Here is a 27747-nt window from a genome sequence, read left to right as displayed (position 1 = left end):
ATTTTATTAATATGTTATATTGCATGTAAAGACCAACTCTTATATAATAGCATTAGCAGAACCACAGAAACATTAAGGACCTTAGTAAGGTTAATTTAGCTATGTTTTACAGCAAGCATGTTGTAATACTTGGATAACAAAGTACAGGGATGGTTTGAGATACTGTAAAATACAGTGGGAAACACTGCAGTGCGATGAAGTTGCTCAGCATGGATAGGAAGCCCGACCGTGTCTGAGAGCAAGAGATCCTGGCACTGGGCTCGCCCTAGCTCTGGTGCAGGCACTGCAGCATCCTGGGGCTCAGCGTGGCTCAGTGCATTGAAAGCACTGCTGCCTCCTCATCTGGTCAAGCACTAGTGGGCAATGTTCAAGTGAGGCAGTGTTGAAAACACTTCTGAAATTAATACCTGGAATCTTAGAGTGGGAACTCTCCAGGACTACAACAGAAAAATCCCATTCTGGCATAGATGTCATCTTATTCTGGGAAAATGGGACAAAGTTGTTTGTTAATTTTAATTTTGTGTCTTTTTATTGATATATGCTGTGGTAATGGTATTTGCTGGGTGAAGTTGCCACAAAAGAGAACTTAAAAAAGAAATACAAGCCTAAGGAGACCTCATTACAGTGCAACAGCAAAACTAAATAATGCAAGGGACATGACCTTGATAAAAAGAACTTTAATACAAAACATGTTGTAATAATGTTAAGATTGAAGGTTTGAGCACATTGAAACTATAGTTATTACACAAAGAAGGCCCTGGTACCTTTACCTCAATTCCATTTCCCTTCCTCCTCAACCTAAAGAGACATTACTCTTCTTCAACAAATGGTTTGATATAATTCCATCAAATGAAAAAAGAATTTATATTTATATTGATTTTGAAGATATTATAAAGAGGTGCCTGTCAGATACTCTAATGTCTCCTTATACATATTACCTATAACAAAGATTAAATTAAGTAGCTGCTTCCGCCCATCAAACAAAATAACTGAACCTTTTCCCAAATGAGGTCTCTTAATTCCTGATAGACATTGTCCAGACCAGTAAATGGTGTGTGCATACATGAAGATATGTCTATCCTAGCACTTGCAGTGCTGTGATTTGTGGGTGAATACATCCTTGCATCACCCTTCTAAAATGAGATGTGTGTGTAAAAATGAAGACAGAAAAACAACTAAAAGAAGATAGAGCATTCAGAACTGAATTTCTTTCCACATTACTATTACTTGCTGTAGTGAAGTACTTCAAATGGATTTTCTTACTGTTGTGCTAAATGTGTTTGAAAGGGAGTGAATAAATGATATTTTTTTTTCAGAAATTATTGGCTTTTGTGCGAGCTAAGATGGCTCTTCTAGCAATTCTTTTCAGTACTGTTGGGAGGGACAGCTGAAGGTCACAGAGGCAAGAATGTGTCAACTTTTCAAATGTATAGGATATTGCTATGAGCTGTGTACTCCAGCAAGGCAAGAGTTGAGAGCAGGCATCCTGCCTGCACCTATTGAGACTGAAGTTTGGGACTATAGACATACAATGATTTAATGATAATAGAAAAAATATTACAAACAGGTTGAGGTAATGCTATAATACAGTTTTGAATATGTTTTGTATAAAGAAATAACCAAAGCCTGGTAGACCTTCATGAATTTAATTGCTTTAGTATGTGAAGCACTTGGAAAAGAAAAAAACATCAGCCTTGGTTTAAATATGCATAATTTTGGTATATTGTGTTATTCTATAAATCTTTAAAAATGTAGGTCTATTCTTATTATCTGTGAAACACTGAATATGGTGGTTAATTTGCTTTATCTAACTTGTCTTAATTTTTTGTTCTCAAACCTTGTACTATCATTAATACTTGTCCAAGTTCTGTGAAAACCCATCTAATGCCTTCAGTTAGCAGGAAAACTGGACAAGTAATAAGTTCATTGCAGAGATAACAAACATTAAGTTATCTTCTTGTAGGGTGCTTTGACTCAGTGTTACTTTCTCTTAAAAGGTGATTAAAGAAAGTGGACCTCCTCACATGAAGAGCTTTGTTACACGAGTTACAGTAGGAGAATTCACTGCAGAAGGAGAAGGCAACAGTAAGAAACTCTCAAAGAAACGTGCTGCAATGGCTGTCCTACAAGAACTTAAGAAACTTCCTCCTCTTCCTGTGATTGAAAAGCCAAAACTTTACTTTAAAAAGCGTCCAAAAACAATATTGAAGGTATGTGTCCACCTTTGACACAATTAAGAATGTTTGCTCAGAAAGTGACAGTCACATTTAAAATCAATAAAGGTTTATTTGTCGTTTTCTGTCAATATTGTTACAGTTGCTTGTTACTGTCAATATTTTTACTTGCTTGCCTGTGCTAATATACTTGGGCTTTTTTTAAATCCTGAGAATGCTGTGGGATTCTCAAACAGAATGGCTTGTAAATAGCTCACATCACTGAGGTCTTCAAGGGTTTGGTTCAAGTCTAGTGGAGGATCAAGCCATTTAAGCAGCTCTGTCCAGCCATGTGAAATTTTAGCATCATCTCCTCAGAGAATCCCTTTTAGCATATCTAGTGATTCTCTCCCTGGGCTCTCTCCCCTCCCCAGTTTGAAGAGGGAGAAAAATACATGAAATAGTAAATTAATGGGGTGCTACTATAGTGCTTCAGTACTTTACTAAAAGTTTGACCTTTAGCAATCAGTATACTCAGGATACAAAGTGCAGTTCTGAAACAGCCACCAGAAAACGCTTTTAAAATAAGAAAATACTTTGGAGAGTGCAAAAGTGGATTTGGAAAATGTACAAAAGACTTGTTTTTCACTTTCCTCTTTTCACTTGCCTTCAATACAGAATAAGTGATTTTTCAGGAAAACCTAGATTAACTATATATACCTGTCTCCTACTAAAATCCTAGGGATCTAATTCTCAGAAACTTATATGAAAAAATTGGCAGGAAAATTATTTTATGGAAAATCATCAACATTAATGCAGCTTTAAAGTTGGAAGATTGGAAAAGTCTTTTGGCTTTGCCTTTCACCAAACATCTTGGAAAGTTTTTCTCAAGAAAGACTCTAAGGGTATAATAATGAAAAAAATCTCTTATATTACCATATACCATTTGCCATTACGAACTTAAATTTAATTATACACAGTTGGCCTTGTTAAAGAGACAATAATTGTCAAAATAAGCTGGATATATAGGTGGGTTTTATTTTTTGAGTAGCCAAACTTCTAAAATGCTTTCAATTTAACTTGCTTGTGTTTTGAGCATCAAAAAAAGTGGCAACAATAACTTTTTTTTTTTTTTTTTGTATATATATTTATGAGGCTGAATCTTATGGCCTGCTTTTTATTTAGCCTGCTCTGCATTTTATCTCTGCCTGGCTTCTTGCCCACACAGCTGCCCTTGTGTATGACATTGTCTTAGCTCTTTCACCTACATCTTCTCTAACTGCTTCAGCAGTTACACTATGTAGGATTTGCTGCACAGCTTTCTAAATATATTATCCCTCTCTGGTCTTTGCCTTCAGTTGCTGATCATTTCTTCAGGTTCCTGAACACTTGTTTGTTATATGAGAAGCTCAAGCAAGCATGAGAGCTCATCTTCTCTTAGCCTGCAAATGGCTTCATAAAAGGGAAATAGCTTCATAACATAAAAAATAATTCTACATTATTTTTGCATGCAAGTGCATTCTTTGTGTTATCCTATATAAATCAGTTAAGTATGACTTTCGATATAATGTTGTGGATCTTATTTTCTTCCTAAAGACTACAAACAAATATTTTCATAGCTATGTGCTTTGAAAGAGCATTTGCTGTGTAAGCAAAAATTCATTAAAAGAATTTCAGAGCTAGAGAGCTTTCAAGGACTGTAGTTACTCCCCTGTCTGTGTGATCTTGGACAGACAACTTTGTCAGGCCTTTTGTTTCCCCAGCATGAGATCATGAGATCCACCAACCATACTTTTTGGCGTGTTATTCTGAGGATTATTGCCTGTTATGCATTTGAAATATTTTATGGGTTGTTCACCCTAAGCAACAATTCTAGCCATTCACTTCACAGAAGTATTTTGAGTGTAAATTCATACAACACACAGAGTAAACCCTCTGCCCCTTTAGTTGCAAGTTGCACTGTAGGATGAAAGGCCTGGAGTGCTGAGAAGGAAAGCAGGAAGGCTGAAAAAGAAATCTTCCTTATTTATGGCAAATGGTTTTTGTCCCTATGTAAATCCCACCTTTTCTCTGTGTATTGCATGTTCCAGCATTGTGGCAGCCTATTTTAAAGGGTTAATGGGAAGGGTCCTAGAAACAGGGCAATAAGATAAAACTGACTAATGAATCTCCTGATTTTCATCCATTCTTATGAGGACCTCCATAGATAGGAGAGGGTTTTCATAGCTTGCAGGTGCAAGGTATGCACACTACCTGCAAAAATGGCAGACTATTTCTTTCCACAGCTTTGAGCTGATGATTCTTATCTTTTGCTTCAGGATCAGAAAATGGAAAATAAGTTACTTCTTATTCTCTCAAAGGGAATATTACAAAAGAGAGCATCCTAGTAAATGTTTCATTGAAGCAGTAGAGTCATTATAAAGATATATAGTGAAATAATGGTTCTTTCTTTTAAACCTGGTTTAGACTGGACCAGAATATGGTCAAGGAATGAATCCCATCAGTCGTTTGGCTCAGATCCAACAGGCCAAAAAGGAGAAGGAGCCAGAGTATGTTCTTCTTTCAGAGAGGGGAATGCCTCGCCGTCGAGAATTTGTTATGCAGGTATCATTTGCTGTCATGTTAGAGATTATGTTTTTACTGTGTTTTCTTCAAAAAATGGTGGCATAATATGAAGTGGATCTCCTTCTTTTCCTTGTTGTCAGATATACAGAAAAAATAGTATGAAATACAGTATCAGAAAGCCTGTCTAAACTTTCTTCTTCCTCTGAGTGAAACAAAAGGCAATTGAATTATGTACCCTCTAGATGCCTTTCATGTATTTTGCATTATTTTATACTCTTATTTTTATTTCACCTGATTGTTATTGTCTTCATCCCTGATGCTTCATGATTTATTTACTTTTACATGTCTTTTTGGAAAAAAAAAAAAAAATTGAGCTGGTGTTGATCTGAGGATTCCAGCAATACGTAATGTTCTGAAATGTAGGTATTAATATCTCCATATTACCAGGCACTTTGGCTTTAAAAAATAGTGTTGTAAATTTTTTCAGATTTCCAGTTTCTTGATGACTTTGTTTATCTCTGAAATACAACAAAAAAAGCCAGCCACATGTTTTAGACTGTCCTCTGACTGGATCTAATACTGAAACAGTAGATCATTAAAATTCCTTTCAAATTTAAATTAAGAACATGTACAAAGATTTGGTATAACTGTGATATTTTGTTAGATAGCACAACAGCAGGTTGAGAAAGATTAGAAACAGGAAAGGATTCTGTATTCTTGTGTTTTCACTCAAGGTTAATTTTGTGCCGGAACAACTCAGAACAGCATACCTCAGCATATTTTGACTTGTTGTCCAGAAACCACACCAAAATGTCACTTCTGATCACAAGCAAAATTTATGATGTTCCAGCACCTCCTTCTCCAGAAAATTAGTTATGTTTTCACTTAAATCTCTTAGTTCCTCCTTTATGTCTATGAAGATAAGCGAGTAGTCTTAATTTTCTTGGACTTCAGTGGTCTTTCTTCATGATTTATTATTTTTCTCTCTGAAGGAAAAGAATGTATTGTGTTCCTTTTGTTGCAGAATAATTTTGTTTAGCTTAAACTTGGATTTCTAACATTTTATGAGACCTGAAAGTATTTGAAAAAGTTTGATCCTATCACAGAAAATCTCATTTCCCATGCCTAGACTCCCATGGGACTGTCCACAGTTGGCAGTTGTTGTGTGAGCCCGCAGAAGAGCAGTGTAACATAGCCCGGTATTAGGAAGACGGGCTGGAAGTTTAGTTTTCTGTTAGAGAAGTATGCAAATACTGGCAAAGTCTTTGGTTTGTATAAAAAAGGAATCTTAAAAAGAGTGAATATGTAAAAGATTCCTGTATCTAAGAAGGAAAAAGTAAAGAAACTCCAAAGAGCAGTTGCTTTGTTACAAATACTTTTAAACTTAATTTTCACTCTTTTGTAATGTTTTCACACTAAAATTCTGCTATTTATCCCACCTTCAGGAAGTCTCAGTGGATTCATTATGACATGCAGGAAACCTTATCAGAATAAAAAACCTTTGTATAAACTACTTAAACAATGTTTTCATTTAATTTAATTGAATGTGGAAGTAAAATATCTAGAGATAATATGTTCATTTTTATCTGTCACACAAAGAGCAAGTTTAGATGTGATGAAATGGATCCAATTACTTGTCCTGGCTACTAGATAAACAGAAGAAAACCTCTGATGACATTAGTTGGTGTTCTGTTCCCAAAGTTAATTTCAGAAAGCTCTTTCTCTTTGTAGTCAGGCCTTTAATCCTTGATAGAGGTTATAATAATAGCTAAACCAGTTTTACAGGTCTGAGAAATAGCAACACATTGATTTATTGTGAGCTATGTTATAAATTATCTTTTTGTCTTGTCCCATTAAAGTGCCTCAATTTTATTGCATATAAACTGGTAGCAGATTGGCTATTTTCTAATTGTTATTGTGAACTGCATAGAAGGTAAGGTTTGTATTTCAAGATTATTAATATTTTTGGCTTAGGTAGACAAATCTTATTTTGTTTAATGATGTATATATATGTACTTTGAAGAGATATTCATGGTTATTATTTATTTACATCTCTTCTTAGAATTTAGAATTTAGGTGTTTTTGAGTAAAGAATAATTTAAACTTTTAGGAAAATACACATATGATAAATTGAGGAAAGTGAAGAATTATTGAATGACATAAACTACTTAATATCATTTATTATTTATTTAGCATTTGTATGCCTTTTCTTACAATTTTTTTAAAGCTCCTTCCAAACTCTTCAGGTCTTTGACCTCTGGGGTTTTTTTGTTGTTCAGATCACCTTGACAATTTTATTATTTTTATTTGATTTTGATTTCCTTTTTTTGACATGTGAAAAACTGTGCACTATTTTAAGGCACAATTTGGTAAATAGAAAGGCTTAATGGACTGAGCAAAATACACACATCAAAGAGCTATGAATATTGCCTAAATGAATAGCAGTGAGAGTGCTCATGTCACACACCAGACACATACAGCTCCAAGAGTTTAAGAGTGGTACCAAAGCCAAGGATTAAGTTGGAGCCACACATTTTGTGGATATCCATTGCCTAGAGTTTGTCCTGATTTTGGAGTTTTAATTTCTCCTAGTGTTATGAAAGGCATCATATTTGTCAGAAACCCTTTGTACTGTACAGACCACAGGTCCACTCAGGAGCCTTCTTTCCAAGGACTGTTTGGATCAAAGCTTGTCAGGTTTAAGCAGTTCCAGCCCCTGTGTTCCTTGCAGTGCAACGAAGTGGGAGGAATACAAATATGGTTTTCATCCTTCTTTGGAAACCACTCTTGTTAAATCTCCAGTCTGTTTGTCTCTCCATTGTTCTGGGGATGATGCTGGGGAGCTGCTACAGGCAACACTCCTTCCTGCAAGAAAGAGGAAGTACAAACCCTGAGGCATTCCAGTGTTAACAGAGTCGGACAGAGGTTCATGAGGGAGAATGGGAGTGGTGGAAGAGAGAGGCAACTGTGTGTGCACTGAGATGCAGAAAAATGTAGCTCTTGGGTATGAGTTTGGTAGTCTTCTGAAAAATCTAAACAAGCCTTTCTAAGTGAATACTGTAGTCCCCTTTTGCACTACTGTAGCTTTTTCAAGATAGCATCTTCATTGAAAGAGCTGACAGCTGTTGATAGATCAGCAAGAGTGTTATATGGCGATACTGAGTCTTGCATTTTCATGATTATGATCAATATTTTCTTTTTAAGGTAAAAGTAGGCAATGACATTACTACTGGAACAGGCCCAAACAAGAAAATAGCTAAAAGAAATGCAGCAGAAGCAATGTTGCTACAGCTGGGATACAAAGCCTCTACTCCTCTTCAAGACCAGACAGAAAAGGTGAGAACCAATTGTTGTGATGACTACACTTTACCTTAGTCTAGACTTTTAAGCTATATCAGCTTATCATTTAGTAAGACTGGAAGCTTAAGCTTGTGCACACCCTGTTTTAGGGAGTTGCTTGTCACAGGTTGGCCTTTGCTTAGCTACAGCTCTACAGCTACACTTAGTAGTAAGTGCAGCTCTGCTCCAGTGAGAGTAATTAGGAACAGAAATGCAGTCCCATAGAATAATGTGTGTGCAGAAGTGTACGTGTGATCCATGCACATATTTCTTCTTACAAATCAGGGTGAATGTGCCTCTTGCTTTTATTCCATTTTGGGCATCCATGACAGCCCAGAGGAACAGAAGGAACAGAAAGGAGCAACATTAGTAATTTTCATATATGAATTAGTAGTCAGTGTTTATCTTCCCATTGCATGTGTACTAAAACCATTACAGAAAAATAATGGCCTTTTCACATTTGATGACTCATAAAGAAAATATGTGTCACTTTTTTTTTTTTTTTTAATGAAAAAGGAATTGCATTTTAAATTCATATGTGTTGCAACTATGTATTTCTATGTTAACTGTCTGTAACTTAGCACTCCTCTCCTGTCTTGAATTTATCGATGAGGGATTTTGTAACCAGTTGGGTGTTAAAGTTCTGCCTTGTGTATTCTGAAAAGATATTCAGTAAGGTATTTGAATAAGCTGGGGACCCTAAGCAGCTTCTGTCATATACAGGGTCACTGCATGTATATATTTTATTAATTACTTATATGTTTACTGTGGCTGCACTAGGTAGCCAACAGAATGTTCTGTTGGGCTTTTCTAGGACTACATGATAAATCTGAATATAGTAGAATATAGTGTATATATATATATACATCTATGTATTTGTAAATATGAAGATATTCTGTTCTATATGTTCTGTATTTTCCTAACCAGGAAAAAATCAATACTGCTCTGGTTACTTGGCCCCACCTTCTTCTGTTTCATTCTCCTTTGAGAGTAGCAGCAATATGTGCGCTGTTCATGCTCACCTTCACTATGTTCTTCGCTATATGTCTTAGTCATAGACAAGTGTGAAATACTCTAAACAGAGTACTTGGAAGCTGGATGATGTTTCTAGTGAGAGCACACTGTGCAGACACAGCCATTTTAAAAAAAAGCTTCCGACTGAGTCAAATGATAATTCATTTTCTCCAGAATTATGAAAGATTTCTGCTGTGGAATATGCTCCCTATGGTATAAAACTATCAACTTTTACTTCACTGCTAATTTGGCCAAATGGCTTTAATAAAGAACAAGTCAGAAAAGAAAAATAATTTTTTTCTAATATGAAATCATGGGTTTTCATTCTTGGATTTTAAATCATCTGAACTAATTTTACTCAGTATTTTTCAGAGATAAAGCCTGAAAAAAAAGATCGGCCCACAACATAGTTACTTTGGAGAGCTCTCCATAGTGGAAACTTGTGGTTACATTGAAATCCTTACCAAAAAAATTGAGTGGCCAAAAATGGATGCTGCTGCTTTGTTTCCCTACATTTATTAAGCTATTGTTTACAAGTGCGTTGTCTTTAGAAAATCAGGCTTAATTGCATACTTGCAGATGCAGACATTTTAGGATTGGTAGACTAGTGTACACTGGCCTAATATTATTCTGAACAAAATGAACAAACATGTTACTGTATCCAAAAAATGTGAAGTATTCAACTTTTATGTATTGACAGTATCCTAACAAAATCATAAGAAATTTTTAAAGATTTGTGGGGGTTTAAGGACATGAAATATCTAGAGCATCTGGTTTTATCTTCTGTATATAACAGACTGGACATATTTGGAGATGCAGAAGAAGTTAGTTTGTGTAGCTGAAAAATTTTTAACTCAAACTACACTGTGGTGGAGAAGAGGGAAAATAGCCCTTAGATCTCTATCAATTTGAGCATTGCAAAATTCCTTGCATATAAATTGCACAATAAGGATATACCATTAGAAGGTACTTATTTCACTGTTTGAATCCAAAATAGCTCCCAGTGTAGATTAGCTGCTGTAGCAGGTTGGCATCTAAATAGATAATTTTCACTTGTAGGTTTTCTGATGATGTTAAAAAAGGCAAATTCTTCCCCCTGCACTCCCTTTTCCTCAAGTCCTTTCATTTCATTCTTCTTCTCTTAAAAAAAAAAAAAAGAAAAATCAAATTCAATGGGTTTTCTTCCTTAGCTCTCATACATAAAATGTGACTATATTAATTGTTTTAATGGAGACCTAAGAGTGTTATAAGAGCAATGTGTAGGGCTGATGGCAGCACAAATAATCCAGGTAATGTAAAAAAGTAAAGGCTCCGCTCTTTTCTGGGTTCAACTGACTCCTGAAAGAAATCAGTAATGGTTGTGCAGAGCCTTGAGGAGAGCAGTTTGGAGGTATGCTGGGAGACATTTTGGAGTTGTCAGAATTTTAGCTCTATGGATGAGAATGGAGACTTGTAATAATTTTTTCATATTTCCATCTTTTCTTTTTCTTCTTGCCACTTGTATTCTCTTAGAGAAAAGAAAACCAGGGTAGATTGAATTGGTATGAGGCAGCAGTACTAAGGATCACTTACTCATAGAGGAGCTGTTGTTAAATTCCTCATCATGATCAAGTTAATAAACAATAAAAAAGAGAAGAATGAGGAAAAGTTGGAAATCTTCTCATATTGTAACAGTGTGCTTGTACTAGCATCACGTTACAGATGGTCAGGATGTATTCCTGACAAAACCATGCTGTTGTTACAGCAGTAAATTCAAGCATGTTTATAGATTTCATATTGCTTATTCATATGAAGAGCACCCGTGTTTTCCAATATACATATTACCTGCTTCATAATATGAATAAAACAAGTTACATGAAATTAAAATGCATGGATGTAGGTGACCAGCTTGAAAGCTGGCTGTAATGCCTGTCCTCCCTTTTCATCAAATATCTCCCATTTTCACTGCACATTGCTGAGGCTCTTTGGGATGTACATGATGATGAAAAGTAGGGAAACAATCATTGAAATACCTGCTTTTCATAGTGTGCTCTCCCCTCCTCTTTTCCAAGTAAAATGTGTCATCTAGTAGTCTGTATGATGACATGGTAGTAATCTAAACAGCCTGAATGCAACCTCTGAGACGCAGAGGCAGATTTGAGCTGGTTGATTTTACTTCTCTCTTTCACTTTCCAACCCTATCTTCGAGAGCAAAGGATTGCAACTTTGTTTTGGCATATAGCCTGCTTTGCTGTGAAGTTTCTTGTTTGCAGAGAAAATCCCACTGAAATCTGAAAAGGATCATTAGTTTCACATTTATGGAGCTGGTTGTCAATAGCTCCAAAGTAATGAGGAAACTTGGAGTCTTTTATCCAGTTTTATCCATAAACCTAGAACACTGCCATCTTATTCACTGTGTAAACCTCAGTAGTGGCTTCATTTTGAACCTCTGTGTTAATTGTTCCCTTTTTCCTTGGCAGAGTAATACCCAGTATTAGACATAGTAAAATTAATTTGAAGACAATTAGCTTCCTCAAAAATATATTAAAATAATGGAAAATTGCAATAATTTTTACTTCCACTTCAGTGACTAAATTGATTCTGAACAAGTAAATATTTTAAAATTACACCCGAAGTACTTTATAGTGTTTACACATTCCTTCATAGGCGGTAATTAGGATCTTCTTGTTTTAGAATGTAATTTCTCTGTTGGCTGTTTATGTTTTCAGTTGAGAGCTGCTTAAAACATTTAATTTTATTTAAGACTGATTTGGTAACATATTGAGTTGAACCTAATCCTTGGGGAAACATTTATATTTCAGTGCTAGGCAATAGTTGTTAATGTTTACTCATGAAGGGTACATTACTCAAATAACCTATCTTAGGCAAAATTAAGATGAGTTAGCAAAATTTTTTGAGCAGATGTGGCAATCTCAACTCATCCTTTTTAATATCTTTCAACTAAATTTATAAACAGGAATGATCTGTTTAGGGAGCAGTTTGTTCTTTACTTACTTGTCTTTTTCCACCTGTTTCAGCTTGGAGAAAACAAAAGTTGGAATGGCCAAAATGTTGGGTTTCCTGAGCCAACAAGTAACAGTAAGTATTGCTTTCTAAATTTACGTTGATAACTTATTTCTCTTTGTCTCTGTATGATCTGAATTATCCAAGAGAATTGAAATGCTTTTTGTAAATATTTTAGGGTTTTATTAATCCACAAGTGTTCCTGTGTGTATGTATAGGTATGAACAAGTGCAGGAAAAAGGAAATTTTTATTTACTCATTGAATGATTGAATCCTTCATTTGTAAGGGATTTTAGGAGGTCACCTAAACTGCTTGCTCAAAGAAGAGTCAGTGCAGAATTGAGATAAGGTTGCTTATGGCTTTTTAACAGTTCTTCAGGGATGAAGGTTCAGTAGCTTCTCTGGGCAGCCTGTTCCAGTGCTTAACTGTCTTCACATTGATTTTTTTTCCTTTTATCCTTGTCAGAACATCTCTTGTTTGTTTAGGACTATCATCTCCTGTTCTTCTGCCATATACCTCAGTAATGTGCCTGGCTCCATCTTTTCTGACAACCTCTTCTTAAACATTGAAAGGCTGCTGTTGGGTCTCAACAGATTTTCATTATCTAGGAATTTATCTACCTAAACTCTAAAATTGCAGCTTAGAGACAAGGATGCTGTGGGAGACATGATGTTAAAATCCTTGCTAAAGCCGAGGTAAATGACATGCACTGCTCTCCATTCATAAAACCAGTCATTTTATCATGAAAGACAATCACACTGTGCCCACAAATGGCTTTAGGAGGACTGCATGATTTTCCCAAGGACCAGACTGAGGCTGACCAGCCTGCCTTTTTTGAGTATAATGCATTTCACCAGGCACTGGAGGTTTCTTCTGATCTCCAAGAATTTCTGAAGAGAGCAGAGAGTGGCCTTATAATAATGCAAGCTGGTTCACTCAGCATGCTAAGATATGTCCCATTTGGTCCAATGGATGCACAGGAAGTTCCACCTGAATATAAAGAACTTTACTGTCCAGGTGACTGAGCACTGGAACAGGTTGCTCAGAGAGGTTGTGACAGAGACCTTTCTGTCTTGAATATCTCCTTTACTGGAGATATTCAAGAACCATCTGGGCACATTCCTGTGCCATGTGCTTTGGGATGACTCTGTTTGAGCAGAGGGATTGGACCAGATGACCTACTGTGGTTCCTCCCAATCTGAGCCAATCTGCAGTTCTGAGATTTTGTGATTAGTATGGGCTGACTTCTAGCTTTTTTCACAACATCCCTGACTCTGATGAGATTCTGCTACTGGTAGTTCCTCTCTCTTCCTTGAGCTTTGTCTATAACACACAAAAGCCCAAGAAACCTTGTTGGTGAGGACTGAATTCAGTTTCCCTGCAACAGGTAAAGAATAGGACAGAACTTGGTGAGTTTTTAATTAGATTTTTGCTGTTTAAAGTGGTAAAGATAATATAAATAATTTTCTCCAGAAGCATGTGTAGTTTTGAACATCTTAAGGGTCCCAAAGATTATCTCCCTCAACTGAGGATTATACAGACATGGACACACACGAGCTACCTTCTATTTTTTGCCGATATACATCTGAAAGACATAGTCCTAAAAGCAGGTTTTAAGGAGTTTCAGTAGTGTTCCATTATATATATGGTCTTCCCAGTCACCTGAGAGTGACCCAGAGACCTGAAGAATAATTTGTGCTTCAATTTACACAACAGTTTGCTAGTCTTTAAAGTGATCTTGGATTCAGCACATGTCATTGTGCTTCCCTGAAAGAAAGGACTCTATGGGATCTAAGATTTCCTATTAATTGCTTCCTTACAGCCCTGTCATCAACCCCCATCAATACTTTTAAATGATTTGTGTTTGTGTTGTCAAAATCTCCAAGGACAAAGCCTGCGAAATATTTTCAAATGTTAACATGTCAGAGTTTGAGACAACAGAATAAGACCTCTAGCTTTTCTCCTGTACTTGCAGTGTCTTGTAGCAAAGATCCTTATAGATGAAACCACAATCTTGTTTTAAACCAACAAGAAAAAACAATCTCCTAGGCTGCTCAAGACAACTTTGACATCTATTCCTGTAAATCTACAAGTAAATTGGAAGTCAGAGAAGATGGAGCTACGTGCCAGTAGACATAGAGCATTTGTTCAGAGACCACTGTACTTAATCTCTTAACCCCTTTTTTTGAGGGTTCCAATCTAAAGGCAACATGAATAATAAGCAAGTGATTAAATTGTATCATAGAATGTTAAAGGATTGGAATGAATCTTAAAGATTATCTAGACCAAACCACCCCTGCCATGTGTAGGGACACCATCCACTACACCAGATTGCTGAAATACTTATCCAGCCTGACTCTGAACACTGCCAAGGTGTCTTGAATAAAAGAAATCACTTTCGTGTATGATCTTTCATGCACCTGTGAAGTGCAGTGTTTTTTTAAGGCAGTTCTAAACAAGTTCCATGCTTAGAGATCAAAAATGTCACATCCTTTTGGGTATGAATACGCTGGTTTATTTTTAAGAACACCACTTTTTGGTAGGTGAATTTACCCTAGAAGTTTTTTAAGTAATTTTTTTAAAGTTAGGAAATGTTAAAAGAGGACAAATGGAGAAGCTTCCTCCCTTTTGCATGCTTTTTAGAACAGAAATATACAGTTTGCCTTTCTTGTGTACCAGAAACCTAACTTCCAGTGGTCTTGAAAATCTGAGCCTCTGAGATTGCTACATCTACCATTTGGCAGCTTTTATTCATATTTCCAGTAATTTTATTCCAGGAAAACAATTGTGTCCTGCTAGGGCAGGGTATTGTGCATCAGTTTCCTTTTGCAGACAGATAGTCTTTCTTTGTGTGCATAATGCCCTGTGTTTCCATCTGAGTCAAATAAAACTGGAATAGTAAAGGGAATTTGTATACTTCAGTACCACAGAAAACAAAAGTCATAACAGTTCTATATTTTAGTACAGTTGAAGAACAGATTTCATTGTACTCTTACGATGTCATTTGTTTTTGCTGAGAAAAATCCTACAGTCTGTATCTTCCTAATTACCAGCTAAGTATATATTTAGTATTCCCTATTAAATATTCTTGAAAATTAACTTCTCGTGGTGCCCTCTATCATTTTACTCGTGCATTATCTATGTGGCAAATCTCACTTCTGTTCCTCCTACTCATTGGCAAAGCTTCTTCCCACAGGTTTACTTCTTTACCTTTCTTCTTCATTTCATGATTTCAAAGAAAGATGAAACACAAAGCTGTTGGTTTCTTGCTTTGGGATGTCTTTGACATTCTTCACATGTGAAATGGCAAGAACACTGACTGAGTTTTTTTCCCTTATGCTTCTGGAAAAGACTCATTTGAGAGACTGTGAGCAGACTAGAAGCATTTGGAGCCCATACAGAAGATGTTTACAGTAAACAGAATCTCATTTATCTCTCTTGATTTGACTTAAACGGTTATCAACAGAAACAAAACATGCAACAAATAAACAATCCTATTACAAAGTGCATTTTCATGGGAACATATTTTTGGTTTTGTATTTCTGGATGGGATAATCACAAACGTCATACAGGATGTCTTCTAGGAGACTCTGTAGATGACCTATGAAGAGCAGTATAAAAATAAAAGTAAAATGTAACTGTGTTTTATATATATTATAGTTATAAGAAGGAAAAAAATTACCTTAATTGTTCTTACATGTTTCCCAACTTCAGTTTTCCATCATATAGTTTTCCTTCACCTATTTCTAACAATTTTGGGAGCCACAAACTCCTGAAAAACTGATTTTTTAAACTTTTTTTTTAAAGCACATTCAGAGCAATCCTACCTCTCTGTAAAGGACAGACTCTTTGTTTTTCTTGCCTAACATTTTATTACTAGGGATTTGTGCATGACTTTACAGTCTTTGTTCTTTGGAGTACATCTGTTCCTGCTGTTTGTTCACCACCTGAAATCATAACCATTTGTTTGTGACATCATAATTAGTTACTGTGAAGATGATTAGATTGTCGCCAACAGATGATTATGATTTCAGATGGTAAATGAGCAGCAGGAGCAGATGATCTCCTAAGGAACAAAGATACTTGATCTCATACAATTGTTCTCAGTGACATAAAAAAAAACAGAAGAAAAAGGAAAGAAAAAAGCAAATAGATAGTCTGAAGAGTTTCTTAAGTCTGTAATGAGAAAAATTGATATTTTTCTGTAAATAACATTTATTTTAGTATTTTTAAAAGTCCACTTCAATATTAGATTAAGAAATATAAATTCAGAAATATAAATAATACAAAAAGATTTGGTGTTATTATAAGCCCTGAATGTATGACTATATTCAGATCCTTACTTTGATGTTTCTTCCTCAGCTTTTCAGAGAAAATAAATGCAACAAAAATTATTTATGTATTTATGAAATTTTACATACTAATACATCTTCACATTGAAGGAAACAAAATTTATGTGAACTTCGTAGTTCTGGCCCTCAATAGTTTCAGAAAGATATTTTTTATACAGTTCTCTAATTGCTTGTTTTTCAACTGGGGATTTTGGTGAAGACTTTGAGTAGATAATTTAATACTCCAGTGTTTCCATGAGCAGAAGGAGAAGCTACAGTTTGGGAATAAAGTTTTTGTTTTGTAATTTGGGCATTTTTAATGGGAATGTTTATGTGTTATATTTTGCTGAAATATGTAATTCTTTTGGGCATATTTCAAAGGTGATTATAGTGGATTGTGTTCATTTTTACTTGCTAAGTGCTGCTGTTGCATTGGACTTGGCTTCTGAATTGCTTCCAAATTTACTCAACTTTGTCAATTATAATGCATTCTTGCTAGAAGTTACGTTGATACATCACAAAGTGTTTGATGAATTATTCGCCATTCTGACTAGAAACCACAGTAAAGGGATTGACAACCCCACTTACTTGGTGAAAGGCCACAGAACAGTAGTTTTCCATCTGTTCATTTTCATATTTTTGTTCTGTTTTGCAGGGATTTTTTTAGCTAACAAACTGTCAGGTGAGCACTGTACCATCGATGGAACTGTTCCTTCAGCTGAGCCATTTGTCCTCACTTTATATGTCTCACAGCCTTGTCTAGAGTCTCTTATCACAGCTGGTTATGTTTAAATAATACCTTGCCTCTGTAACTGCTGAGTTGATCTGCTAATTTTCTAATTAAATTTTCTTTCTAACTGAGGACCCAGGAAAATTAAATTTAGAAGCAGAGGAGATTTGTTCAATTTTTTTTTCTTTCCTAATTTACTGAAGCTGGGAAATCTATGCTGCATTTGGCATTACTAATGGGTTATTTTTCAGTTTCATCTATGAAACAATGAAAATTTTATCCAGCATAACACTAATTAAATGCAGTTTGCAGATACTTTTTTAATAGTTGAAAAAACTTCTAAAACACCTAATATTAGAAAACATATTAACAAAACAGGGAAGGAGTATTATTTTTTCTTTGCTGTTTTGAGAACTAGTGACAAGAGCCAAGATACTGTTTTTATGTGTGAGTGGGATTTGGGCTCAACTCTCAAGCATAAGACAGCAACTTCAAGTGGTCTTTCTCCTTTCCCCACATTTCCCCTTTCCCCACATTTTCCCTTTTGAGATGCTCAGTTAAGTGCTTAAAATTCTGCAAGTTTTGCATCTTCAGAGATGATGATTTCTTTACTGACTTTAGAGTACAATGTGTATTTATAAGGAACCTAGTGTTTTAACTATATGCCCAGAGCATTGGAGACTTAGTTTCCTTCTTCAGCAGGAGACTATTTATTCATGGAGTGCATAGTAATCTGGATAATGGCAGCTGCCCTTTGGAGATGCGTATCTAATATGATTTGCAGCCAAAAAAGGAAAAATCAAATGCTATTAAAATATAGGAAATTCACAGGGAAAGAGTGATCTAAAGTAATCATGACTGTAGTTTGCCTGTTGATTGAAACTCTTGTGAATGAAAGTGCAGATGTGTATTCAGGTGTTCTCTGGCTGGTTAACAGATACTCTGCCTATTGTAGATATGGGTTAAAAAGAGAAACCTGCCTGGCTGACTGGTTCTTGAGTAGTATAGATTGTGCATATATAAGAAATAGAGACTTGGGCTATGAGGTTTGTGGTTTGGGTGCTCTCAGGATGAGAAGGAGCTCAAGTCACCTGTCTGGGAGACTGCTCAGCCATCAAGCTTTTGATGTATAAGATGTATAAAGAGGAAGCGCCACCATGACAGAAGACAGCCAACTCTATGGATAATTTCAGATAATGTGTCCTTGTGTTTTTAGTCTCCTAAAAGGCCAATACGAATTACATTTATTCAAGGTTGCTAGTCTATTTCTTTGAAAAAATATGCATATGAAGTAGAAAATGCAGAGCTCTTTTTTAGATGTTAATTCTCAAATTCAAATTTAATTATGTAATTATGCTAAGTATCTGCATTTGGTTTTCTGTCTTCAGGTGAGAAAATAGAACAGTATCACATAATTCACCTCAGTGCAGTGTTACCCTAAATATTTTCACTTTTCTGGAATCTTTTCTCCTTTTCTATCTTCCTTCCCTCTAACCTGGAACCCACCAGGTACATCACCCTTAGTCTAGGATAATCACGTCCTTGAAAAATTGAATCTCCTGAACTGAAGCTTTGGTGCTGTCAGAACTAAAACTTAATTCTCCACTCTTTCCTCCGTGCCCTTTCAACATCAAACGCCGCTTTTTCCTCCTCTGATTTCCTCCTCACTCATATGTATGCTGTGCTTGTTGATGGCCCTCTTGGCCTTAGCTTCAGCAACCTCTCTGTCCTTGTCTAGTAGATTTGCTCATTCTTTCATCTCTTCTCCATGTGGGTCAGGCCTGTGTTTTCATCATCACCATTCTCATTCCCCTCCTCATCTGTTAATGAATAGTCTTGCCTTCACAGGTTGCCTCCAGTTGCACTTAGGCACTCTCCTAAATTGCTTTACCCCCACAAACATCACTTTCTTGTAGCTGTTACAAGCACCTTGATCTGCCAGCTCACTAGCTTGATTTGCTTCTGCTCCAAATTTGCTGATCCTCTTTACTGATAAGAATATTGACCTTTCTTCTGTATTTTGATTTGTTATTTTTTTTTGAACCTGCTCAATCTTAATCTTTGGTTACGTGGTACATGGATATATTGCTGGGAAATTATGATGCAGAAATTATCATGTAAAACTTACGGTGTAGATGTTTCATCTGTCTATTGGAATATTTCATAGAATATCCTGTAGAAATTCTCCACTGCAAACACTATGTCTCAATTTTTACCAAAATCTTACATATTCAAGCAGAAGTAAAGCTGGGGGAGAATTCAAAGGACTTTCCTCAAGTGAGCTAAATGCCAAATGTTACAGAAATGCATACAATTTAAGTCCTGCAATTTCTGTTTTGACTATACAGAAAATAGTACAGTGAAATTAGGGATATCAAGACTTGATTTCATGAAGAACTAAATAGTATTTCCTTCAGTATCATGGTTATTTTAAAGTTAAACAAAAGTTAGTGTTTTAATGAGTGGCTTTATATAACATCAGCTTATTTAAGGTCACGTAGACGAGATTTTTTCATTGAAAGACATTGTGTAATGACAAAACATTTTTTCATGTCTGAATATTGCAGTAGCTGGTGACTTAGAAATACCACAGATAGCTGTGTTAAGTAGGTAATGATTGCAGCTTGGTATTTCAAGCCAAGATTGTGTGTAGACAATTGCTGAAAACGTAATGGCCATACTATTTGCCTATTCAATTGTTTGACTGACCTTTTCTGAGTTCCTACTGAGGTAATAAAATTTGAAAATATTCTAGTATATAAATTGCCTTTTACACTGAGTGGGGTATAAAACTATAATTTCTTTTTATTATAATATTTACATTTTTCAGTCTTGTTATTGAAGTAGTTATTTGATTTTGTAAATTTTCTTTTTTTTTAATGTCAGTAGATTTGTAATGGGCCATATTTTAGGGGATGTTGAGAACCTGCCAGTTGCTGACAGTCCTGTCAAGGAGTAATTATTGCATTTGAGTGTCCTCCATACCTCTTAAGTTCTTGTCCATTTTAATGTACAAAATTGTGAAGTCAGGATTAGATCCAGTTCTAACTTCCTTCTTACAGCCTTACTACAAGATTTTTTCCCTGTATTTTATGTACCACATTACAAAAATACTTTATTCAATGTGCCTACAGATATCATAATCTGAAAGAAAGCATTTTGATGATTATCTAGAACTATTTTATTCGGTTCCAAAAATACTGATTATTTCCTTATGAACACCCTTTTCTTCATCTAGTGATGGGTCGTTTCAAATACCAGGGTGCTAAACTTAATTTATGAGCATATCATGCACAGAATTATACCATGGCTTACTCTGCATCATTTCACAAGACATGAAAACACTACTTTTTGCCATATCACTGGTTGTAGTGCAGGGAAAAGCATGTGCTCTTCAGCAGGGTCAAAGGAAGTCTTATTGCAGCTGACACTGCTTCTGGCACATGAACAATCATAGGTTTTCTGTAAGATAAGCAAGAACTCGGGGGGGGAAACTCTATGCTCTGGGAAAGAATAAAGTTGTGGTTTAGACCAAGTATAAATATGAAAAGTCAGTGAGTGAAAGCAGAGAAAGAGTACCCCTACAGTACTGATTAAGTGTACAAGAGAAAATTAGCACTGACATAGAGATGATATAGATATAGATAGATAGAGATAGAGATAGATATATGTGCAGATTGACAACACAAGCCTGATAATGTAGGCCATCTTGTGGAGTTGAATGATAAAATTGTAATCTCTACTTCTCATGTTTTCTGATCTTCCTGACAGAAACAGAAAATTGGAAATAGGACACCAGTGGTACCTGTATAGACTCTAATAGATGTGAGTGCAGGCAATGCTGTCATCACTCTGAACTTTTCTTAATTTAGTAGCCCACTGGTGTGGAGTAATTTGACACTGTTCCTGTATCAGCAAATTTTGATTTTTCATTCTTATTACATTGAGGCTTGTTCAGTTGTTCTTCTTCACCCCATTCCCCATGCAGACAGTTCTTCTAATAGTTAGTTTTGCTTACCACAAACTCCAGAAAGTGGAGGACCTTTTGCAGAAATGTCCCCTGTCTTCCCAGCCAAGGGGACATTGAAGAGAAAGGGTTAGGGATAAAAATGGCATCACTCAAACAGAACTTTTGGAGATTGTCTCTATTATGGTTGCTGTGAAAAAAGGTGCAATCAAAGCACTGAGATTACATTTCCAGGGCAAGGCTTGTGAGGAATTGTTGGGCCATTTTGTATCTTATTCATATATTTTGCCTTGGAGTCTAAGCTATTTTGCAATTATCTAGTATGTGACAGCAAAAGTAGACAATGGAAAATGAAGACATTTATTCTTAGGTAAGAAAGGTCTTTCGTGTGTTTTCATAGACATCAGAAGATTGTGAGAGACTGCTAACAATTACTGCCAATGATGAATAAGACATGTTTTTAAATGTTAGTGATTACATTGCATAGCTAGCCTGCATATTTTTGTAGCACATTTGCCCACAGGTTTAAATAATATAAATGGAAATTATTTTAACATGTTTCATAAATGTGCCTTTAAGTTAATGTCCAGCAGAAGGTGCAATGTTGTTGGTCTATTATAGATCCTGTGACTCCTAATAATTATGATTCTTCCTGTGGAGTATGGTGAAGCTGGTATGGGATAAACATTTAGCAGACACAAAATTTTTTTCTTAGCTGAAAAATAAAAAATAATTAAAATGTTTGCCTGGAGATGTTCTCCTGCAATGCAGAAAGGTGTTAGAGCATAGGATAGAATTTCTTTCTCCCATACTTTTTAATCAACTGATTGTTAGAAGACAAATCAAGATAATTTCTGAAGGGTTCTTTTGTTCTTGCACTTAATCCTCTGTTGTTGTATTCCTTGTCATTTGCTAACTCTACTACTGTAACTAAATATATTTATACATTTCCTATAATACAGCAAAATTGAAGTAAGCAGGCAACAGTGAGGAATGATATATAAAATATCCTCAGTAATATGTTAAAAATAGAAAATTAATTAAAATTAATACATGTTTTATAGAAGTTTTCAAAGAGACCAAGTTTTTATTGGCTTTTTAAAGCAAGTTTGTAAGAAGCTTCATGAAACATAGGCCCTGAATATAAAAAGTTAATGTCTTGCAACTACATTAATGTAATGTCTAGAATATTACATTACTTTGTTTCCAGAGATAATCAATGATGGTAATATAATATCTGCCTCTCAGAGCCAATGTATGATTTAAATTAATTATTGCTTATAAAGCACTTTGAAGTCTTTAGCAGTAAGGTGTTGCAAAGTGTAAAAGTACTATTATTAATTTAACATCACCATTAAAGTCAGTACTTTAAGAGCATTTGCTATACTCTGCTCAATATCTTTCTATTCATCACATGCTGCATATTAGTTATTTTAACATTTAGAAAGCTTAGTAATCTGGAAGTATTCCAAACCATTGTTCCAGACAGCAGTTAGATATTTGGGTGGATCATGTAAAAACAGTGAAATGGCTGAGAAAGCATGTAAAATGTTTGTTTTAAATAATATTACATCAATGGAACAGACATCTGCAGCACTGAACTTGATTTTAAACTTCTTTAAACTTTTTTTCAGTTAACATTGTACTATGTTTTCCTAAAATTGAATGGGGGAGGCTAATATAATGTTATTTCTAAACAAGTAGACTGTTTTATCTTTTGTTCAGTTTTCATTTCTGTTTCTGAAATATTCGTGGGAAATCTGATTTACAGTGGGCAGTTCTTAGGAGGTGGTGAACACCTGCCACTCAGTGTTTTTATTGCTGTTTGGTTTTGTAACCTAACATCAACTATCAAGATCTGTATTTTTTTTTTTTTTTCTATTTTCATTAATGTTACATCTTCTGTAAGACTTTAAAAATACATACAGAGGTAGGCCTTGGATGTTACAGCCTCAGGGAAAGCGTATAAAGTCTCTCTTCTCATATAGTGATAATGTGCCTAAAATAATGCTGGGTATTTACACAGATGTTTATCTATTAGATTATGTTTGACATTGTCCCAGATGGAGAAAAAGAATTTTTGAGGAATCTATCCTCCATCTTTCCCAGCAGTATTGTCTTGAATTTGTGCTTAGCTCTGGAGTTCAGTCTACTGCCTTTGGAGCCAGTTCTACACTAGGTCAAAGGAACCTTAATGTTCAGGATCCAAGCAGACTCCCCAGACCTGTGCATGTAGGTGGGGAGAGCAATCAGGTGAATAACATACATCTTTGTAAATGATATAAGCAGATGTTCCAGATTTCTAAAAGCAATATGAATTTAAAAGCCAAATGTATGAGTAAATCAATTAAAAGATTCACCTGTAAGCAGTTTGCTGAGTTGGCAGTGAGGAAGTTCCATTTTCACCATGTAGTTGAAAATGAGAATATTAATTACAGGTAATATTTTTTGAGTCTTCTCCTTGTGGTAGACATTTTATTTAAAAGTACTATTTGCACTTCTAGGATCAGAGGAATCTTTCCTAGGTACTGGCAGTTAATTTCCTCCTCTTCTTTGAATTTATTCTAATTTCTGAGATTAATTTAAATGTACTGCAAATGAATTAAGCATTGAACCCTTTGATTTCTCTTGGGATTACTAAATCAGTTAACAAACAGGTTTATTATCCCTTGAATGAAATGCTCAGGTTCACTCATATTATATGCTAGAAGATTAAAGTACATTCTTAATATGAAATTACACATTTCAAGCTCATTTTCTGATGTATTAATAATAAGAAAAAGGTTTTCCTCTTGTATCAGGCAGCTGATTATTTGTATTTCAAAAACTGCTTCATTGTGTAAGAAAACTACCAAACTTGAGACTTAATTCTACACGTTTCCATGCACATGTCTATCAGCAAAACTGATCAAGTATGTTCTTCTGTTTCTAAGCAGGTTTAGGATTGAGATATTTTCTAAAAAGGTATTAAAAATGTTTAAATGTAGATATATTATCACTAATTTACATGCCACTGGAAATATTTAGATGTAATTCACATAAATTTAGCTCTTTTTAATGTTTACCTTAACTCCTATTGATATTAAGTAGGAGATATATATGCCTTCCCTTTTAGTATAAATGTTCTCAAAGGCAAGTAGCTGTTTGAAAACTATAGGATGAAAACTATAGGATATGCAGCTAAATAAACAAATAAATAAATAAATTCCTTCCCTGCAGAGCAGTCAGCCACATCAGAGTCATTAGCACAGTAACACTGTGGCTGCAGGGCAATTCAAGATTTTTTAACCACAGGCTGCCCTTGTGGTTCAACAAACACTTTAAGGCAGTACTTGAGGCAATGCTGCTACTGCAAGGAGCCACACTGCCCTTCCTTTGCCTCCAGCAGCTCATTCTCATGAACATCCCCTACATGGTCCTACAGGTGCTGGTGCTGGCAGTAGAGCAGCTGGGGAGTACAAACACCAGCTGTAGGTGGGGGAAAAACTAAACTACTTCTGGTGGCAACAGTGCTGATATAGACTAGTTTCAATTATTTGTGAAACAACATCCTAAGTTATTGTATCAGATAGGAGGTAGAAGAATGTGGAGAAATAACAACTGTGCTACTATTTTGAAGTAACATCTGTTCCTCATGGTCTCCAACATTTTTTGTTCATAGTTTTTGTTCATATGTGTAGTCTATGCTAGCCACAGTTTCAAAATTAAGGTTTGTACCATTTTAAGGAGAGTTGGGGAAGAGAAAGAAGAGAGGCACTTCAGATCTGCTTTGTTTCTAAATAAATTAGATGACTTCATTTACAGTTAAAATATATAAATACTGCTATATATGTAAAAATATATATATACTGTTTCTAAATTCTTACTTTGTTTTTCCCTGTAAAATATGTTAATGAAAATTGTCTATGTGTCAAACCCATTCTAAAGTAATGAGAATGATCTTTGCTTTTGTTTTCAGCACCAAAGGGAATACTCCATCTCTCTCCTGATGTATATCAAGAGATGGAAGCAAGCCGCAACAAATCAGCCTCTGGTACCACTGTAAGCTATTTGTCGTCCAAAGAAATGAGCCAGACTTCCAGCTCTTTCTTCAGCATATCTCCTACAACAAATAGCACGGCCACAATTGCCAGGGAACTTCTCATGAATGGAACATCCCCAACTGCTGAAGCCATAGGTCTAAAAGGAATATCTCCTGCCTCCCCCTGTTCTACAGTGCAGCCTTCAAAACAGCTGGAATATTTGGCAAGGATTCAAGGCTTTCAGGTATGGGAGGGGGAAAATGAAGCTCTTCAGCCAGAATCGTAGCATTGCCATCAATGTTTCACTCTTGCCCTCTTGAATGTGGGCATGCATGTAACTTATCTTGTAAAATTAGCTGGTGTCTGAGGCAGTTTCTGGGTCCAGGAGATACAGATTTCTACCAATATTTGCATCCCTCCTTCTCTTTTGTTCTTTCCTTATGTTTATCTTACTGCAGCCCATCTTTCTCTCCTATGTCTCTTCTCCTTAGATAATTACAGGCTTAAATTATGCTTTTAACTTGCACTTCTTTGAGAGTCTTCACCTCTTGGTTTCTCCCTTCAACTCTGATCCAGAAGCTACTGATGCACCACCTTACCTTTGCATTTGTCTTCTAGGCCAGGTCATTAAAGTAGTTTTTTTGCTTCCCCCCCTATGCCTCTTAAATGTAACCTGATGTTTTGGTTTAGGGATGGTACTACCCAATTCTGTGTCCCACTGACACTCTCAAAACCACTGCCACTCACTCTCCCCTTCCCTATCCTGCCTCCCCTTGTGGGGAGCTGGAGAGGAGAATTGGAAGCATAAAAGGTAAATATCCTGAGCTGTGATAAGAACAATTTACTGGAAACAGCAATGAGATAAGAAAATGAACAGTAACAGCAACAGTGCTAATGAGAGAGGGTAGAAGAAATGAAAATTCCCACAGCTGTTCCCTGAGAACAGGCAATGGCTGACCACGCCCTCTGCCACGCTTACTCGACTGGAAGAGACTCCCTCCCCCAAACCTGGCAATGACATGAGGTGTTATGGAATAATGTCCAGGTCCTACCCATGGCCACTCTTGGCAACTGCAAAAATAAACTGTGTCTGTCCTTGCCAGAACCAGGACATTATCCACCCCTTATTCTATACCATCTCTAGCATGCCCAGATCCTACACATTCGTACTATGCATATGTGTATACAAGCTGAAGTATCATTTCCATGGTCAATGGCTGTTCCTGCAGTATGTCTGTTGAGTTCATTTAGTCCATGACTGTGGGTTCTGTTTGTCCTAGATGTCTTTCAGGGCAGGAGGACTGGTGTGCTGACAGCTGGTTGCAAGCTGCATCACAAATTCACTACTGGTGCATCTGGAGCAGTCCATATTCATTGTGCATCACAGTTACGGCATACAGAGTCATTTGGCAGTGTCATTCAGCAACCAGTGTTATACAATTCAACACTACAGACTGTTCTCACCCAAAAATCTGAATCCCTGGAGGTACACATGGCATTTCACTGTCCCTCTGCATTACTCACCAAATGCACCCAGGTCCTTAAGCAAAAACAATTCCATGGATGAGTTTGCCTTCCCCTGAGGCAGGACTAATTCAAGCTGTCTTCCCTAACACATTCATCATATGCACCACAGGTGCTTACACAGGCTGCTTCTACCACAGTAAGCACATAGTGCTTGCCTTGGTGAGTTTGTGGGAGTGTGGTATAATTCATTTGCCTGGCCTCTCCATAATTTTACTATTGATCCCCATACCACAGGGGCTTTACCCTCTTGATCTGCTTGATTGCAGCATGTGTTTCATGGTTACAGAATAACCTGGGAGACTGTGTCCATGCTTAAGTCCACCCTTTGATCACAAGCCCATCTATGTGTTGCATCTTACCTGATGACCTGAGGCATCATGGACCCACTAAGCAACAAATAATTGCCTTGTGTCCTGGCTTAAGTATCTTTTGGCTTTCCTGGGCCCTTCCTCCAAGTGAGACTTCTGGTCTGGCACCGACTCAGGGACTGGGTTAGGGGCTTCAGAGATGGGATGAGGAGCATTGCCTCTAGTGTGCCAGTGACTGGCAATCACTGTGGGGCTGGGATACAGGCTCTAGAGGATGGGGTGTGCAGAGCGGAGCATCGCCTCACCAGGGCAAGGCCCAACCTACCCCTTTGCCTACACACACACCCAAAGTGTTTTGAGCAAGCAGTCTCCTCCAGTCTCTCTCAACATGCAGTCAGGTTCAGTACATCTTCCAGTACAGTCAGCTGTTGGGATCCCCTGTCACTCCAGAAACAGAGATGGATTCTGCCCATACGTATCTTGGTGGCATCAGGGTACATTGTGCACTGGTGTAAATTAAAGCCTTAAACTTCTATGGGTCTGGTGTGCCAAGCTGTCAGATCCACACAGTCCAAGTGATCTGATTGTCCCTTTCCTCCACCTTGCTGGAGGCAGGACCCCTCTGGTCATTGTATTTGTTGCTCACAAATAAATACGAACAGAAGGTACTTCAAGAGGATTGGAAGCAACATCAGCCTCCTGTTCTGTCTGAGGACTTGTCCACTGGAAACTGGAGTGGTGTTTATCCTTGAAGGATTTCCTGCAGTGGTTGTTCTTCTTCTTAACT

The 27747-nt window shown here is 36.4% G+C and overlaps 1 protein-coding gene across 2 annotated transcripts in view; it reads left to right on the top strand.

The window, feature by feature from the left end:
* STAU2 (staufen double-stranded RNA binding protein 2) overlaps positions 1 to 27747 on the top strand; it is a 170380-nt gene that overhangs the window by 60992 nt on the left and 81641 nt on the right. For both annotated transcript variants that reach the window (XM_066332364.1, XM_066332355.1), the window contains exons 8-12: positions 1998 to 2210; positions 4620 to 4757; positions 7923 to 8054; positions 12089 to 12149; positions 25062 to 25369. In XM_066332364.1, the coding sequence (XP_066188461.1) occupies positions 1998 to 2210; positions 4620 to 4757; positions 7923 to 8054; positions 12089 to 12149; positions 25062 to 25369 (852 nt within the window). The remainder of the gene's footprint in view (positions 1 to 1997; positions 2211 to 4619; positions 4758 to 7922; positions 8055 to 12088; positions 12150 to 25061; positions 25370 to 27747) is intronic.

Source organism: Sylvia atricapilla, chromosome 1 (assembly GCF_009819655.1).
Source record: "Sylvia atricapilla isolate bSylAtr1 chromosome 1, bSylAtr1.pri, whole genome shotgun sequence".
NCBI lineage: Eukaryota > Metazoa > Chordata > Aves > Passeriformes > Sylviidae > Sylvia > Sylvia atricapilla.
This window is presented reverse-complemented; position numbering and strand designations above follow the sequence as displayed.